Source organism: Dendropsophus ebraccatus, chromosome 1 (genome assembly GCF_027789765.1).
Source record: "Dendropsophus ebraccatus isolate aDenEbr1 chromosome 1, aDenEbr1.pat, whole genome shotgun sequence".
Classification (NCBI taxonomy): Eukaryota; Metazoa; Chordata; class Amphibia; order Anura; family Hylidae; genus Dendropsophus; species Dendropsophus ebraccatus.
This window is the reverse complement of record NC_091454.1, coordinates 119174472-119193815: the sequence shown is the minus strand read 5'-3', so window position 1 is coordinate 119193815 and position 19344 is coordinate 119174472. Positions and strand designations below refer to the sequence as shown.

At 43.1% G+C, this 19344-nt stretch overlaps 1 protein-coding gene across 1 annotated transcript in view; it reads left to right on the top strand.

Annotated features, from left to right (window-relative positions):
• PUS7 (pseudouridine synthase 7) overlaps positions 1–16923 on the top strand; it is a 53116-nt gene extending 36193 nt beyond the window's left edge. The window contains exons 11-16 of the mRNA XM_069977771.1: positions 2171–2331; positions 4942–5068; positions 9835–9936; positions 13021–13150; positions 14055–14146; positions 14732–16923. Coding sequence (XP_069833872.1) covers positions 2171–2331; positions 4942–5068; positions 9835–9936; positions 13021–13150; positions 14055–14146; positions 14732–14868 — 749 coding nt within the window. The 3' untranslated portion in view covers positions 14869–16923. The remainder of the gene's footprint in view (positions 1–2170; positions 2332–4941; positions 5069–9834; positions 9937–13020; positions 13151–14054; positions 14147–14731) is intronic.
• The last annotated feature ends 2421 nt before the right edge of the window (positions 16924–19344 follow it).

Here is a 19344-nt window from a genome sequence, read left to right as displayed (position 1 = left end):
CGCTCATACATTCCTGCGCAGGCGCGGCATGAACTTCGGGACCCCGCAGGCGCCATTTTGCCATGGTTACACATACCCTGAAAGATGTATCACTATAGACAGGTGAGTGTTTTGATGGACTATTAGCCACAGGTGCCTCCTGACATTAGTATATGTATAAATAGGATCCCTACACAGCATATCCTTCTCCCTGACGAAGTTCCGGTGGAACGTAACGCGTAGGGGCATTATGGGCAGCCACGGATCGCTCCTCTCCCTCTCCATTTGGTGATGTTTTTTGGATGGTTTTCATCTCTTTTTGTTTGACACTCATTATTGTACATCATATTTTCTCTCTCTAATCACCATTCATTTGACACGCACACAGCTACACACACTTATTTATATATTGTTTGTGTTAATTCTTTCTATCACTAGGTTGTATATGCATTGTGTTTGACCTATGAGGGTTAGTTGAGCTATATTGTAGGACCGTGGTTTTACCCTGGGGGTACCTTATACCGTGTGGGTCCTACCATGTGTGTTTTTTCCTTTGGGAATTTTAATTGGTTTTAATGTGTAGGGATTTTTTGTTCCTCTGCCAACCTTTGTGTCAGCACATGTTAACTTTCTAGGTATTTCTAATAAATATTTTTGTATTATTTCCTTCTATGGAGTGCTCCTTTATATCGCATACCCCTGTTTCTCTTTTTTGGTGTTGTGTATCTTTATAGGTACGTGAGGTAGCACCCGTGTACCTATTACATTTGGGTAGTGCATGCCCCAATTTTGGTTACAAATGTTCCTTAAAATCGCTCTATTCCCATACTTATAGCGCTTTTATCCTTTGGTCTATGGGGCTGTGTGAGGTGTCATTTTTTTGCATGATCTGTACTTTCTATTGGTACCTTGTTTGCGCATATGCGACTTTTTGATGGCTTTTTATTACAATTTTTCTGGATTTGATGCGACCAAAATTCTGCCGTTTACCATGAGGGATCATGAATTAAATAAATGTATATTTCGGGCAATTACGCACGCAGAGATACCAAACTGTTTGTTTAGTTGTTTATTTTTATTTATAAAATGGAGAAGGGTGATGATTTGGAGTTTTATTAAGGGAGGGGGTTATTTATTAATAAAAACACTTTGTTTTGTTTTCACATACAGTAATTAGAAGCCCCGTTGAGATCGATGCTGTGTATATAACAGAGCACCGATCCATCAGATGAGTGCTCTATTATAATGGTCAGCTATCTTTTTGACACTTGCCAGTACAGGAGAGGGAGCTTTTACATACTGCTTCACTCCTGCTTTATCACCACTGCAGTTTGGTTTGACATACACGTGGTGCCCTGCTTTCGCTGCTGTCAGTGTGAGCCAGTGTCAAAAAGACAAATTTGGTCCACTCTCCTAATACCCCCATTGACATTAGGCAGGAGCACGTTGCTATGGCTGAAATTGCGAACACACAAAAAAATGTGACCGCTCACCACTAATGGCAAGATACAGACCCAATACAGATATGAAAATCACTAAAAGCAGCCCCCCCCCATTAAAAATAATGAGGCTCTCTGTATACTATTTGCAAATAGTGTAAACCAACCCACCACGATAAGGTGGCCCCTCATGCCAGGATGGACCTACACTGTACTTTGGCTTCTCCATGGCATATAATAAGCCTATACTCTGGGCATGCAGGATCCAACTAAATCTAGCAAAAATAATAACCACCTGGATGGGATGGTGGGAGTGCACAACCAAGTAAAGGCAACTATTCCCCCATCTGGAATACAGGCAAGAAGACACAGTGTCACTGTCGTTATAACTTTCAAAATCTAAATCAACAGTAGCTGTAATTATAAAGCAAGTTTGCAATATACATTCATATAATATATATATTGTTTTTTTTATTTTTTACTTGGCATGCTGTAAAATAAAGCTTTACTTTACTTCAGATCCAGTCTCCTGAACGCAACTTTTTGGTCTTGTGCTGGTTAACAAAAAGACCAAACACAGGACGTCTCAGTCATCTGCACTCACAGAGAAGGCTGTTATTTGAGCCATGGAACTCTATACTGGCTGGGACTTTCTGCGTTTCATTTTTTTAAGTTTTAAAGACCATGACACTTGAAGTCTTACAACACTGTACAGTTTGACATTACTCTTATTATGAACTGTGTATTTACAGCTGAAAAGGGATATCTGGTTCAGTGCCGCGAAGAGTGGGCAAAAACAAAGGACCCAGATGCTGCGCTGCGAAAACTCCCCGTTAAGCGGTGTGTAGAAGGTCAGCTGCTTCGTGGACTCTCAAAGTATGGCTTAAAAAACATTGTGACTGCGTTTGGCATAGTGAGTATTCATAAATAGATATCAGTTGTTATATAAACTATTTACAAGTTTTTAGATTACTTTAGTTTTGGATCCTAGGGCACAAGGAATTGCTCATTTGCTGGATAATTGGCCTGTATAAGGATGCCTTTACACAGAGCAATTTATCTGACAGATTTTTGAAACCAAAGCCAGGAACAGACTAAACAGAGAACAGATCATAATGCAAAGATTTTTCCTCTTTTCAAAATCACTCCTGGCTTTGGCTTCAACAATCTGTCAGATAAATCTCTGTGTAAAGGCACCCTAACAGGACCCGCGATCGGCTGATGAGCAAGCAGTTTTAATCCCAAAGCTGTTGCAGAACATTTGATTTCACTGCAGATTATTGAACAGTCAGCGAGGTTGCCGCTTCAGTCAAATTTATTCCCTGTCTTTTATGCATTATTCATCATACTGAGCTGACAGATGCCCATTAACCAGAGCCCAACAGTTATAGTGGATTAGTCTTTAACCCGTTAAGGACCAGGCCAACTGTCACTTTTGCGTTTTCGTTTTTTCCGTCTCTCCTTCATTTTTTTGTGCCATGATATACAGATTTTTATTAGGGTATATTCACACGGACGGGCTCGCAGCGAGATTCTCGCTGCGAGCCCGGCAGGTCCTGGCAGTTCCCATACACTACATACTTGCTGCGGTCTAAACGACCGCAGCGAGTATGTAATTATACCGCCCTTAACCCCTTCTGCTCCCCCGCTGTGTATATACTTTACCTGTCCTCGCTGCACGGGTCCGGCGTCCTGCTCTCCCGCCCGGCCAATCAGTGGCTGCGGCTGGGCAACACACTGATTGGCCGGACAGGAGAGCAGGACGCCGGACCCGTGCAGCGAGGACCGGTAAAGTATATACACAGCGGGGGAGCAGAAGGGGTTAAGGGCGGTATAATTACATACTCGCTGCGGTCGTTTAGACCGCAGCAAGTATGTAGTCTATGGGAACTGCCAGGACCTGCCGGGCTCGCAGCGAGAATCTCGCTGCGAGCCCGCCCGTGTGAATATACCCTTAGTAACATTTTTTTCTAGATCAAACGTATTGATCGCTTTTTATTTTTTTTATACATAAATTGTCATTAAAATAAGCAATCTCTGCTTTTTAACGTGGTTCAAGGAAGAAAAAGAGCGCTGCACCTCACACCTATGGCTGACACTAGTGCCTCTCGGCTGCATAAAAAAACATCGGAATTTTGTGTATAAATTGATCAAGCCACACTGCCCCATGTACCGCGTGCAGGTATCTGATACACATGGGTCCCTACACTGTGCCGGTCAGTGACCACCACCCCCGCAGGCGTGCATGGGCAGGGAAGGGGGGCCATGGAATGGCCCTGCAACCCCCATGCCACAGGACCAGACCCAAAATGCCCCCCCAAAAAACTCCCAGCCAGCACCGCTGGCAGAGGAAGCTGCCCCCAAACAGCACAAGTCTGGATAAGGTATTGCGCTCACCATTACTACTGCAGATAGAATGGGACAAACAGGAGAGATAAAAGCACATGCACTCAGATGTCTCCTGCTAATTGCGGTCATGTGGGTCTTCCAGGAGGAGTGCAAAAACACTGAGAAAAGAGAGAAACAAAATATGGTTCAAGGAAGAAAAAGAGCGCTGCACCTCACACCTATGGTTGACACTAGTTCCTCTCGGGTTTATAAAAAACATCAGAATTTTGCGTACGAATTGATCAAGCCACACTGCCCCATGTACCGCGTGCAGGTATCCCATTCTACCTGCAGAGGAATGGAGAGGTAAGATCTTGTTCACACTTGTGTTGCTTGGCGTTACTTTTTCCACCGGTGGCGCCTGCGGGGTCCGGGGGGGCCTTTTAGGGTCTGGTCCTGTGACAATGGGGTTGCAGGGCAATTCCGTAGCCCCCCTTCTCTAGTTGCGCACGTTCTGCGGGTATTGTAGTCTCTGACCGGCACAGTGATGTTTTTTTGGTTAGGGACTCGTGTATCAGAAGACCTGCACGTGGTACATGAGGCAATATGGTTTGGCCAAATTATATACATACTACTAATGTTGGTTTTAAATGTAACTGAATAAGCTTTCGTGTCAGCCATGGGTGCGATGTGCAGCCATTTCTGTCTTTTTGGCTTCTGCTTTTTTTAACCGCTTTTTGTTCACATTGTTCCCCCGTGCAGGAATAATAATGTTTTTTATTTTAATAGTTTAGATGACTACGCACGCTACGGCGTATTATATGTTAATTAACTTTAATATTCTTATGTGTTTTATGTATAAAATGGGGAGGGGGGTGTTTTTCACCTTTATTTAGGGGAGGGGCTTTGGGACATTTTTTTTTTTCCGCCGGCCCGCCATTGAGGGTAAGAACCTGGCTGCAGATAGCAGCCAGTTCTCACCAGATATGGAGCGAGCTCAGCTTTTGAGCCCGCTCCATAGCCCTGGACCCTGGCAGCGCATACATTTATGTCCTCCTGCACCAAGGCCCAGGCAGCGGGGGCGTAAATGTACACCCATGATCGTTAAGGGGTTAGTATGGTTATTTTTAACTGTTGTTTGCTGTAAAATTTGATATGGGCAATAAATGACTTGGATTTAACCATTTTCATTTAGATTCCTAGGAATAACCGACTAATGTATATACACAGTTATCAGAGTTATGTATGGAATAACATGGTAAGCAAGAGAATTGAGGAGTATGGACTCAAAGTTGTTCCTGGAGACCTTGTGCTTAAAGGAGGTATTTCATGGATTTATGTTTTAGATTGTGTGTGTCATCTTAAATTAATTTGTTTGTATTGTGACAGTGCCACCTATTAAGGGGTTTGGATATATTTAGCAGTGAGTAAAGAGTCCGTTCACATATGATAAAAAAAAGTGCCTCATAGCTTGCTATGGTTGTTGTAACCCCTGTGCACCGTTAAAAGCACCTACACTGGGCATGTGATCATCAAAACTGGACTGTAGAGTAATAGAAGATGGTGGTCTGATCTGATCCCATTGTTTTATTTATCTAGTTTTGTATCATGTTGGTCGCCAGGTGTTCCCCTTACCCGGGGAAGAGTTGGCTTAAGAAACATCATGAGAACAAAGCAAGCTAGTGCTTTGCAGGCAAACTGTGGATCTTGCCATACATACTTTTGACATGTTGCAAAGTGAATTCTTCAGGACATGGTGGCTGGTGACTAGCTGTATCCACTGTACAAACACAAAGAGGAGAATTTGCTTTATATCTTTGCTTATTCCCTCAGAAGTCGCCCCAGGATCATGTAGGACATTAGCAAGAAGCTGCTGAGCCAGTTCTACTTAACACCAGTTTAATAAATAACTTCTTTGGTGTCTGACTGGGCCATGGGAAGGAGTCTTAAGTCTGTGCCTGATAAAATTCAGAAGACTGAGTTGGAGTCTTATTATTATTATTTATTTATTTATAAAGTGCCCTTAGTTCCAGAGCGCTATACAGGCGACAAGGGTAACAAACAGGAACATTACAAGATCAAAACACATTACATAAAGGCAAATAGCACACTGGTTCATGGGGAAGAGAACCGTGCCCGCGAGGGCTTACAATCTATAAGGTAATGGGAGAGAAACAGGAGGTAAAGTGCAGTCAGTCAAGTGTGATGCAGAATTATTATAGGTTATAGCCAACTTTGAAAAGATGGGTTTTCAGGTTACGTTTGAAGGACTTGATGGTGGATGAGAGCCGGATGTGTCAGGGTAGCGAGTTCCAGTGTATGGGGGAGGCTCGGGCAAAGTCTTGGAGGCGGCTGTTCGAGGTACGAACATGGGGGGGGGAAGAAGGTCACTGGAGGATCGAAGGTTTCGTGAGGGACGGTAGCGGGATATCAGGTCAGATGTACGGAGGGGACAGGTTGTGGATGGCCTTGTAAGTTATGGTCAACAATTTAAAGTGAATACATTGGGTAATGGGGAGCCAGTGAAGGGATTGGCAGAGGGGAGAGGCAGAGGTAAAGCGAGGGGAAAAGTCGGTTAGTCGGGCAGCAGAGTTAAGGATAGACTGGAGGGGAGCAAGGGAGTTAGATGGAAGGCCAGAGAGGAGGATGTTACAGTAGTCCAAGCGGGAAATAATTAGACCATGTACCAGCAGTTTGGTGGAGTCAGGGGTGAGAAAAGAGCGAATTCTGGTAATGTTTTTGAGGTGAAAGCGGCAGGAGGTGGTCAGGGCCTGAATATGTAATTTAAAGGACAGGGCAGAATCAAAGGTGACCCCAAGGCAGCGGACTTGGGGGACAGGGGACAGAGAGCAGCCATTGATCGTGATTGACAGATTAGACGGCAGGGTGGAGCGGGATGGGGGAAAAATGATTAGTTTTGTTCTGTCCATGTTGAGTTTTAGAAAGCAGGAAGAGAAGAAGGAGGATATGGCCGATAGACACTCTGGAATCCTAGATAGCAAAGAGGTGACATCCGGACCAGAGAGGCAGATCTGAGTGTCATCAGCTTAGAGGTGGGACCTGAAGCCGTAGGATTCTATGATATGTCCCAGGCCAGAGGTATAGATGGAGAAGAGGCCCGAGCACAGCGCCTTGGGGAACACCAACAGTGAGCGGGCGAGGAGAGGAGGTGGTGTGAGAATGGGAGACACTAAAAGTGCGGTTGGAGAGGTAAGAAGAGATCCAGGAGAGGGATAGTCTAGTGACACCAAGGGATGAGAGAATTTGTAAGAGGACAGAATGGTCGACTGTGTCGAAGGCAGAAGATAGGTCAAGGAGAAGGAGAACAGAGTATTGGCGTGAGGTTTTGGCAGTTAGCAGGTCATTGGCCACTTTGGTTAAGGTAGTTTCTGTGGAGTAGTGGGGGGCGGAAGCCAGATTGCAGGGAGTCAAAAAAGCGAGTTGGATGAAAAGTGGGAGGCTAATTCCTGGTAGACATGTTGTTCCAGGAGTTTTGAGGCAAGAGGGATAAGTGAGATGGGGCGGTAGCTAGATAAGGAGGTAGGGTCAAGGGATGGCTTTTTAAGGATGGGTGTGATGGTTGCATGTTTATATGGAGATGGGAAGATGCTAGAAGTTAGTGATAGATTAAAGAGATGGGTTAGTGCTGGGACAAGTGCTCAGGAGAGGTTGGGTATAAGGTGGGATGGGGTTGGGTCAAGTGCGCAGGTGGTGAGATGTGATGTGGAGAGTAGTTTGTAGAGGTGTTCTTCCGTGATGGTGGAGAGGCGAGTTAGTGGGGAAGAGCACTGGACAGGCATGAGGGGACTGTAAGGTGAAGCTTAGGGCCCTATTCCACAGGAACGATAATTGGCCGATTCGGCCGATTATCGCTCGGTGGAATAGAGAGAACGATTTGCCGATCGTGTCATCGGCTGATCGTTCATTTAGGGCCAGACCTAAAATCATCGTTCCCCCACCGCGCATCGCTGCAGTGGCATAGCGGTGCGCGGTGGGCAACCAACTATTTGAGGAGTGCAGCATACATTACCTGCAGGTCTTCTCCTCCGCTCTATCTTCCTCCCCGGGTCCCGCGTGCTCTGGCTTCAGAATGGCCTGTCAGCTGACAGGTCACTCAGCCAATCACAGGCCGGGACCGCCCCGGCCTGTAATTGGCTGAGCGCTTCGTCAGCTGACAGGCCATTCTGAAGCTAGAGCGCGCGGAACCCGGGGAGGAAGACAGAGCGGAGGAGAAGATCTGACAGGTAATATGGGCTGCAAGGTCATCGGTAACTATGTCCCTGCAGCCCTCGCTCAACGATCATCGGGCCGTGGAATAGACCCAGTAAACGAGCGGCGATCTAGCAGATCGGCGCTCGTTTACATCGTTGATTGGGCCCTGCTCGGCCCGTGGAATAGGGCCCTTACTCTGATGTCATCGATTTTCTGCTTGAAGAATGTGGTAAAGTTCTCGGCAGAGATAAGAGATGTGGGGGGCGGAGAAGAGAGAGTTGAAGGTGTTAAACAGTTGCCTAGGATTGTGAGATAAGGAGGATATGAGGGAAGTAAAGTAGTCCTGTTTAGCAGAGGTGAGGGCAGATTTGAGGTCATGGATTGCTCGACTGTATATCTGGAAGTCTTCCTTGGAGTGAGACTTCTTCCAGCGCCGCTCGGCAGCTCTGGACACTGGCTGAGGTAATTGTGCAGTTGTAGGAGGATGCGGCTGTGTTAGTGTCGATCAGAGAGTGGAGAGTGTTCATAGGTGGAGAGTGGCACGAGGGAGTCAGAGAGTGTTTGAATGTTGAGGTTTCTAAGGTTCCTGCGAGGGTGGGCAAGGTTCTGGACTGGGGGGGCAGATGAGGATGTCAGGAGGTTGTGGTCAGAGATGTTGAGAGGTGTGCTGGTGAGGTCAGATATAGGGCAGAGGTGGGAAAAGATGAGGTCCAGTGTGTGACCCTTTTTGTAAGTGGCCATAGAGGACCACTGTGTGAAGCCAAAAGAGGTGGCTAGGGATAGGAGTTTAGAGGCGGCTTTGTGCTAGGGGCATGTGTGCAGATGTACCACATGGTGATTTTTATTTAATAAATGGGATGTGATTTTTTTCATTACAATTGAGCCTGCTGGATCATTCATTTTGGAGACTATCAGGACGGATGCGTCTGGCGTTAGAGGGGCGGCGTGATGTAGAGAAAGGTGGACGAAAGGAGGGTAGATGCAGGGTAGAAGAGATGGGGGGGCCATGGTTTGGTGAAATGTCGCCGGCAGTGAGAAGCAACAGAGACAGTAGGTGAGGCGGCGCGGACATTGAGAGCATTTAGACGTAAAGGTTTTAGTGTATGGAAAGAGGATAACAGAAGGGGTGAGATCAGTGGGTAAAAGAGCAGGAGAGATAAAAAGATTCATACTTGGTGTGGGAAGTGGAGGGTTAAAGCAGAGTTATCTCTGGCTTACTGACTCCACAGCCCTTCCACAAACACTAACAGAGCTAGAGAGCTGCACAGATGCAGCTGCTTACCAGTATGCAAGAGAGAGAGAGGGGATCAGTATTTCCCCTCCTCTGTTTAGGCTATGCTCCCACACAGTATTTTTGCTTAGTATTTTGGTAAGTTTGCAATCAGAACCATGAGTGGATTGAAAACACAGAAAGGCTATGTTCATACACTGTTGAAATTAAGTGGATGGTCGTCATTTAACGGCAAATAGTGGTTGTTATTTTAAAACAAAGCCGGTTGTTCTAAAACTGCAAAATGGCAGCCATCTACTAAATATCAACAGTGTGCAAACATAGCCTTTCTCTGTTTTCAATCCACTCCTGTTTTTGGTGGCAGAATCCTGACCAAAATGCTAAGTAAAAATACTGTGTGGGAACATAGCCTTAAACAGGATCCATATAATGGTCAGAATTTTCCTCGTGACCATTTTTCTGGCAACTGCTTACAACAGCTTTTTCTGAAACGTTGATTTTATTTCTTGAATGTATTGTTACAGCCAAATACGAAAATGGGACCTCCAATCTGTTACAAGTAAAATTTGTGTATTTTAATGTTTTTTTTTTTTGTTTTGTTTTTTTTATCTTCCCGCCACTCAATCTTTATTTTTGCACTTGCAGCATCTGCAATTGTAATTGATGAAAGTAACCTTCACAATTACACCATTCATGATGTAGTGATGCCACTGCCAGGTTTCGATGTCATATATCCTAAGCACAGACGTGAGTAAGACGAGCTTTAACTTCTTAATTGTACTAATATGTATCTCCAGGATCCAGGGCTCTATCCCGAGCCCACATCAGCTCTGAGAGGAACACATCACAGTTGATTGTACCAGCATTTACAGTTCAAGTGTGCCCTTCATTATGCAGCCTCACTTGATCGTGCAGTAGTTCCTTCTGCTGTAATGGCCTTCTATGTAAAACAATGAAGACTTAAGTCCCCTAGAACAGAAGCTGCTTATACAGAGCCGTTCTGTTCTGGAACTACAACCACCCCACCCTTCCTCTAGGATGTACAATACTGTATGTGGTGTATAGACAGGGGTTACTTTCATGAGACAACTCCTTTACACTGTCATAAGGTAGAAGATATCTAGCCTATGGAGGACCTCACCACTCAGTGTCACAGATGCTTTTTCCGGACCTGGTTTTACTGGAAACAGTTTGTAGATAGTGATGACTTCAAGGCTCTGATATGGCAACTAACTAATTTTTCACGTACCTATGGAAAGAGGAGGGAACGAGGGGTATGAGTGAGTAGGAAGTGCTGCCAAGCAAACATATTGTACACAGAGATTCTGGCCAGAGACAGTGCTGGATTTACAGGTTAGACTGTTCAGGAGTCATGTGGGCAGAAAAATGGACCCTGCATCTCACTGAAGCAAAACTTCAAAAATGCCCACATGACTCCTGAACAGTCTAACCTGTAAATTCAGCGCTGTCCCTGGCCAGAATCTCTGTGTACAATATGTTTGCTTGGCAGCACTTCCTGCTCACTCATACCCCTTGTTCCCTCCTCTTTGCAGAGGCTTGCGAAAAAATTAGTTAGTTGCCAAATCAGAGCCTTGAAGTCATCACTATCTACAAACTGTTTCCAGTAAAACCAGGTCCGGAAAAAGTGGTGAGGTCCTCCATAGGCTAGATATCCTCTACCTTATGACAGTTTAAAGTAGTTGTCTCATGAAGGTAACTCCTGTCTATACAGGGGTGGAATTCCGCATCGGAATCCTGCCTGCTTCAGCGTCAGACAGCGTCTCTTTAGGAGGGCTTGCGCGCGTCTGCTCTACGCCTAATGTCAATATTTTGAGCAGACGTGCGCGAGCCCTCCCATAGAGATGCCATCTGACACTGAAGCAGGCAGGATTCTGAATTTCCACCCCATTTGCTCAGTGTGAACATACCCTATGGTTGCATTCACACGTTCCGTGTTCCTTATGGAACACGGACGTGGAATACCTTTAACGGACTCTCCCCCGCCCGGGCAGCATCTGTAATTAGATGCTGTGATCTGTACAGTTCCCCCGCTCTCGGCATCTAATTACAGATGCTGCCCAGGCGGGGAAGAGTCCGTTACAGGCATTCCACGTGGGGATACAGCCTTAGGCTGGGTTCACACTACGTATATTTGAGGCTGTATTTTTGAGGCTGTATAGCAACCAAAACAAGGAGTGGATTGAAAACACAGAAAGGCTATGTTCACATAATGTTGTAATTGAGTGGATGGCCGTCATATAATGGTAAATATGTGCTTTTATTTTAAAACAACGGCTGTTATATTGAAATAATGGAAGTTATTTACCGTTATATGGCGGCCATCCACTCAATTACAACATTATGTGAACAGATCCTTTCTGTGTTTTTAATCCACTCCTGGTTTTGGTTGCTATGAGGACCAAATACAGCCTCAAATATACATAGTGTGAACCCAGCCTTAGGCTGCAGGGGGGAGTACAGTGATGTGCTGATCACAAATAAGCATTACAAGAAGGCTAATTCTGTCTGGCAGATAAAAATAGCTTTTAAAAATCAGGCTGCTTGTCGATTCATAAAATCTGAGGAGTTTGACATCTTTCCTTGAGCAGTAATTCTATGGCTGATAGCAGAGCCCTGTGATCATAGATCCACCCCCTACTCCCTGTGTCCTATTTTGGTTTCCCTCTTAGGCTGCATTCACACGTTCCGGGAAGTTGTCCATGCTCACGGATCCGTGCGCACGAACAATTGTACAGTCCATTGCTTTCTATTGGGCTATTCAGATGTTCGTGATTTCACGGATCCGTGATCCGTTCCGTTAAAAAATAGGACATGTCATTACTCGGAACGGATGCACGGAAAGGATTCCCCATAGAAATCAATGAGATCTGTGTTTTTCACGGATGTGAAATCCATGTTCATCCGTGAGAAACACGGATGTGATGTAATCAATGTAATTTAAAATGCTTTAACACAGATCCGTGAAAAAAACGGACACGGATGCAAAACGGATGAAAAACGGACTGTTTTGCACGGATGACTGAGGTAGCTGCCGGAACACATTCACGGACCGGGAAAAACACTGAACGTGTGAATGCGGCCTTACTGACTGAACCTACGAAGACTCCGTAGAGACACTAAAGTGTAAAAATAGCAGTATTTTTTAATTTGCACTTTGGAAAATGTAAATGTATACTATTGAATAAGCATAGGTTGTATAAAAAGTCAATGACCATTTAAAGTGTTATTCCAGTCATAGTAAATCTTTTTAAAGGGTTCCGGATTTTTAAAATAACAATATTGCCTGCCCTGATCCCCTACCCTGCTTATGATGCTTCATTTAAGGAGTAAAACCCCACTCAGCAGTAACACACCTCAGCAAAAGATGGGCTGAGAAAGCATTTCCTGCTCAAACCAAATGTCATAGGAGGCAGGAAAAAGCCGAGAGCAGCAGGAGTGAGGACAGGTTAATGCACCGCCACCTACTTTTACAGTGACTGGACAAGGCTCTGTCCACACTAGTCTTTTGTGGCTTCTATTTATAAGAAAAGCCACAATGCCCTACCAGAATTTATTATATTACAGATCTAGAGATATTAGATACTGAGACCTCATTTTTGTATAACTGGGTCCTTCAGTTTCCATAATTTCCACAGGAAACATTTGCCGAATAAAACCCCAGACTGTAGTGTGAACAGAGCCAAAAGTAGGATTCCAAGCATCAAAAAAGTGTCCCATTAGGAAGTAACATGAGCAGCAGCATATTCAGAATAATACAGATTTTGTCATCTATTTGTGACTGTTTTTTTATTTTAATTTTGTTTTCTAAAGTTGCTGAAGATTATGAAGAAATGCTTGCTGCTGACAAACTCGATATAAAAAACATGAGACACAGAGTAAAAGATTACTCCTTAGCTGGAGCATACAGAAAAATATTAATACGACCTCAAGATGTTAGCTGGTATGTATTGCTCATCTGTTATTTTCTAAAGGGGTTGACCTGCGTTATCTAAATAATAACTGTGTAATGAAAAGGCAGGTTTGAGACCCTATGGAGGAGGAGTCCTGGCAGATTATCTTGGGTAACATTAAACACTCATTGATCAATACCTTCTATAGAGTTATTTTGAGAAAAATTCTGTAAAGAGTATATTTCTCTAAGTGTAAGTCTAAGTGCCCAAAAGTCATGTGGCAAAAGCGGACTACTTTCACATGGTTTGGGCGTGTGGAAAAGTCCAATAATTGGGGTGGGAAGTAAATAATTTATAAAGAGGGGAAATTAGGGATAGTCCTGGGTGATAGTGATATCCAGAAGCTACTGGGGCATTTCCCAATGATGGAGGAGAGGGTTCCCTCTGCAACAAGCTATATGCCTTGGGTAAGGTATTGGTATCAAGTAAATGGGTGGGGACAAACCCTCTAGTCCTGGCAGAATGGAAATTCATTGTGGGGAAAATAAAATCTATATAAAATGTATAGCCAGACAGAGGTCTGAGAGGGCTTTGGTGAAATATGGAGACTCTGGGCCAAATGGCAGTAGTATTATACAGCTTTAATATACTTTGTTTTAATGAATGCAATACTTAAATATATAAATAAATAATAATTGAGGTGGATTGGTGCACTGGGGGCGGTGACTTTGCTGCAAGAGCTGGTAGCACCAAACTGCCTAATTTACATGTAAAGAAAAGGAAAGTTTTATCATTAATAGCGCAGCGGACCTTCGACATAAAGGGCACACACTTATGCCCTGCCCTATTAGAATCTAGTCGCAGGTTAGATCCATGTAACCTGCTACTAGAATATCTTTGAACCAAGTTATAAATATGAATTCTTGTTTATATAAAACCTATCCTATTTTTTAGGGAAGTAGTGTCATACGATGATCCGAAGATCCCTCTTGTTAGAACTGATGTAGAGAAGCTTGAAGGAAAACCAATGCCAGTCTTTAACACAGGTATGCACGTATTAGGCTAGGTTCACACTGCGTTTTCAGCATCCGTTTAACGCATCCGTTTTTTGCAAAAAACGCATGAAAAACGGATTGCAAAAAACGGATTCATTTGTGTGCATCCGTTTTTCCATTGACTTCCATTATTAAAAAAAAACGGATCCGTTTTTTTTGGCGGACCAAAACGGACCAAAAAACGTTGCTGACCCTATTTTTCTGGACGTTAAAAAAAACGGATCCGTTAAACGGATGCTGAAAACGCAGTGTGAACCTAGCCTTATTGTGAGAACACATAACACTTCCTATGAGCTGTTAATTTACAGAACCTTTTGGATATTTGAGTTCCCCTATACTGCCTACAACTAGAATCTGAATTCTCTCAGTAGGAAAAAAACAATATGAAAGGCAACTCTTCTGCCATCTAACGATAACACTTTGTAGTTCCCACCTGAATCCTGCCTGCTGTGTTCTTTCTGCTATATTACACACTTCCAACAACCTTCTAGATGTCAAACAGGATAGACTTGGGTTACATATCTGAGTGTGCAATAAAATTCTTTATTGACTAAACATGTTTTTTGCTCTTTGCAGAAGGAAAATACAGAGCATTAAAGATGGAGTTCTCCCTTCCTCCATCTACATATGCAACAATGGCTATCAGAGAAGTCCTTAAAATGGATACCAGTATCAAGAACCAAACACAACTGAACACTGTGTGGTTGCGCTGAACATGTTCTGTAACCTCCCAGGGTTACTCATGATTGAAAGAGACTACATGGAGATTTATAATAAGGCCCGTGGCAATCAATCGTAGAGCAGCTCTTGTTTCTTATACTGTTGAAAAAAGTGAAAGTTGTGCATAGCAGCCCATCATAGCACAAGGACAGGAATTTATTTTAGTTTTCATACTTTCCCATTGCTTATACCAAACATTTTTGTGTGGTTTTTCATGCAAATCTCAAGTCTATTGTTCAACTACACCATTGTTTTTGTTCTCAAGCTATTCATTCTTTCAATGTAGAGATGTCTATGCTCAAGTGTGCTAAAGAAGAACCTAAGCATTTTCAGTATAAGGGAAGCATTCAAGCATGATTAACTGAGATTTGCCATTACTGGATTCAGTAAATGCATAATGCTAAATTGGTTAGTCACTGGGTATGGTTCTGGCTTTGTCTGCAATCACTGTATTTCTCTGTGCTGCTTCTAAATTAAGTTTTAAAAAATGATGGAGTGGAAACAATGAATTAAGGTGGTAGAGTAAACTTATTCAAAGCTTTTGTGTGTGTTCTAACACACTTCAGTTGCTGTATAGCCTAAGAAAGTAATGTTTTGTAGCCAGTTTCTGTGGAGTACATGGGAACAGGCTTGTGTAATGGCATGTAAAGTTTCTCCTTTAAGAGTATACAAGTATAGAGGAAACATATCATTATATACTTAATAATGCACAAATACATTTTGGTAGATCTCTTAACGTCATTAATCTGAACATTATATTTTTTTTCTGTTGTGATTATCCCATCAGTCAATCCAGGGTATTATTTTCCTTATACAGTACCTACCACTTTGTGCACAGATCCCCGTTGAAAATTTCTGCGACTCTGCACTTTGTCCTAAAGCAAGTGTAGTACGGACCTGCTATAAGCTCCATAGGCTGCATAGAGCTGCCTGAGTTTTGAACAGGGATCCTGCCACAGGCACGAAGAGTTAGGTACCTTTTTAAGGAACTTTAAGAGATTAATGGAATAAACTAAAGTCTATTAGAAGTTCTCCCTATAACTCATAAATCATACAAAAATTAAAGCAACATTTGGGAAATAGACCACTGTAGTCACTAGCCATCTTTGTTCCATTAAAGTCAATAGATCTAATGTTGGTTTGTCAGTGAAAGAACCAGGGCAGGAGATCTTTAGAACATTATGTGAAATTGTTCTTTAGATGTTAGTTTTTAGCTGTAGATAGAGTTTAGCAAATCTACAGTAAGATTTACCTAATCCGAATCTTATCAATGATGTGTTCAGTCTTTAAAAAGTAATTCTGCTTTTCCCTGGTATGGAAGTCTGGTGTGTCTTTTCCAGAAATTCTGAGTACTTGGAAAGTGGAGCTACTTTAAGATCAATAGAATTGACAGCCGCTTCATAAGGGTGCCTTTACACAGAGATTTATCTGACAGATTATTGAAGCCAAAGGACCAGTTCACATGGAGTTAAACTGGTGGAATTCCGCGGCGAAGACTCTTGCTGGCCTGTGTCATACAGGCAGTCTATGGGAGGACTCATGCGCGTCCTCTCTCCACTTGGAAAAATTGACATGTCCATTGACTACCTGCATGACATGAAGGCTGGCGGGATTCCGCGGCGGAACTCTCTGCCACAGAATTCTGCCAGTTTTACTCCATGTGAACTGGCCCAAAGCCGGGAACAGGTCATAAAGGAAAAAAGAGATTCTCTCTCTTGGCAAATCCATTCCCAGCTTCAATCATCTGTCAAATAAATCTCACTGTAGATTCACTCGCCTCTATCTGTAATAGCTGACAAAACTCAGGGACCTTCAGTCCCTTTAAAAATGTACAGGTTTTTTTTTTTTTACATTGTAAAACCTGCTTTATTTTTATTATGTGGAAACATTGAACTTTTATGTTTTATAATCTTATAGGGCATAAAATAAGGGCATATACTAAAAAAAATAATCAATAAAGCCATGAGAAACTGTTTTGTTAACTTTATGCTTCTGTGTTTCTAGCGATCTTACAAAGTCATTTTATTAATAAATTGAGTGAATAAAAACTTGTTTGTGTTCTGTTTTGTGGTAGAATGGTGTACAAAACATTTTATACATTATTACTGACAAAATGTTTGACTTGCAATGCTAGAGCCCCCACATAGCAGCGAAATAGGGAGAAGCGGCCATGGATAGATGGCAGCCCATGTCCCCAGCACTTTTTTTTCTATAAACAATAATAGAGACAGTTAAGTTTTAAAAGTGAAGTCCCATGAAATTAACCCTTTAAGGATGGAGCCAATTTTCCTTTTTGCTCTTTCATTTTCTACTCCTTGTGTTTAAAAAGCCATAGCCCTTGCATTATTTCACCTACAGACCCACATGAGCCCTTACTTTTTGTTACACTAATTGTACTTTGCATTGACCGACTTTATTTTCCATAAAATATGCTGCACATATTTTACAGAAAAAAAATTTTGTGCCGTGAAATTGTTGTTTATGTTCTTCAAGTCAGTACGATTACAACAATATGTAACTTGTACAATTTTTATTTTATTTGATGGCTTTTATAAATTAAAACCTTAAAAAAAAAAAAATCTTCAAATTGCTCTATTCTCATCCTTATAACCCTTTTATTTTTTGGTCTATAGGGCTGTGTGAGGTGTCATTTTTTGAGCCATGGTCTTTACTTTCTATCAGTATCTTGATTGCTTATATGGGACTTTTTGATTGCTTTTTATTACAATTTTTCTGGATTTGATATGACAAAATCAGCAATTTTGCACTTTGGCAGGTTTTTGCACTCCCATAGAAATTACTGCAGTGTACTTACACTACACTGATCAATGAGATCAGTGATAGATTGCTTAGGGCTGCTGGAGCCAGAAGCAATCTATTACCGAGCCGGGATCAGCCTCAGTCAGACGCTGAGGCCCAGCTGGGTAGGCAGAAGGGGGGGGGAGGCGCGATCTCCCCCACTAGACACCAGGGATGGGGCTGTAACGCTGGTTAGATGCAGCTGTCAGATTTAACAGCTGCATCTAACTAGCTAGTTAGCTGGCCACGGCGGCTAATGCTTGCGGTCCCTGGCTGTACATGACAGCCGGGTACTGCGGGACGCAGAGAGGGGCCGCGCCGTGAGCCCTCTCTGCATCTCCTTAACGGCGGCATAACGAGTATACTCATCATGTGTCGATAAGGAGTTAAAGAAAGGCAGGGGTGTGTGGGAACATAATGAGGTACACTTACCTATCCCGGTGCCTCTGTAGCGTTGCTTCAGAGTCTTGCTGAGGACTGCCAGCTATCAATTCCGTCTGGCAACTGGGTACGTCACATACCTGGCCCCTACAGCTGTAACTGATCTATGGCTATGCTTCATATGCTAAAAGTTGCTATGCACTGTATTTTGACAACTTTCCATCAGAGCCAGCAGTATTTCAGAAATTTGTGTCACAGTAGCCCCAGTGTGGGATCAGGCTAGCCTTTGTTCCCCACATACGTATTAAAATAATCAAATGAAAGTAAAATAGCAAAACAAATGGATGATGTGTTTTGGGGAATACAACTCCTTTTCTTAGATCCAGTATTAAAAATAGGGTGGGAGCAACCCACTATTGTAATAGCACTATATCACTTGGGGTGATATGCACAAAGTCCAAGGGGCTCAAAGATGAGTCAGACCTCTTTGGAGACATTTTGGCCCTTACTTATACTGAATAACACAAGGTGGTTCCCTCCATATATATATTTTTTTCTCATTTCCATTTATCTCTTGAAAGCATGTTACCACCATCACTGGTTGTTCTTGGACGTTTGGTGGATATTGACCACTGCATACTGGGAACAACTGACAGGACCTACTGTTTTAAATATAATCTGACTCTAGTCTAGTTGGCCCATGTCCGTCAAATACTTATTCTTGACAACTTTTCCTGCTTTTTAACTGCAAGAGAGCTAAAGCTTTGGCTGTCCAGGTATGATTGTAATTGTTGTTGTGCAACAGCTCAAGGGCTTGAGTTTAACACCCCTCAGGGATCATTTGTTGCCAATATATCCCACCACTGGACAGGTGCCATTGTAATAAGATAACTAAAGGGGTTATCCATTTAGAGCAAAGTGTTTATTGTTTAAGCTTTTAGAAAACAATAAAGAAGCCATGCTTGCCTCTCAGCACTCCCTTGGTGTCTCCACATGTCTTCAGTGTCCCCCACTGAACAATCCCATCTCCACTTCTTAGATGGACTTGTCTCTGTGGTAAAGTGCTCAGCAAATCACTAGCCTCTGCGCTGTCCTTTCTCAGTCAGTGATAACTCAGCTGTGACAGCTCACTTAGGCAAAGTCCATCTCTGAAGTGGAGGCAGGATCTTTCAGCAGGGGACACCGGAGACTTGTAGGAGGACACCTGGGGAGCACAGAAAGGTAAGAGTGGCTTCTTTATTGTTTTCTATATACTTGAAATAATATATAAAAACTTTTCCCTTGCAGGA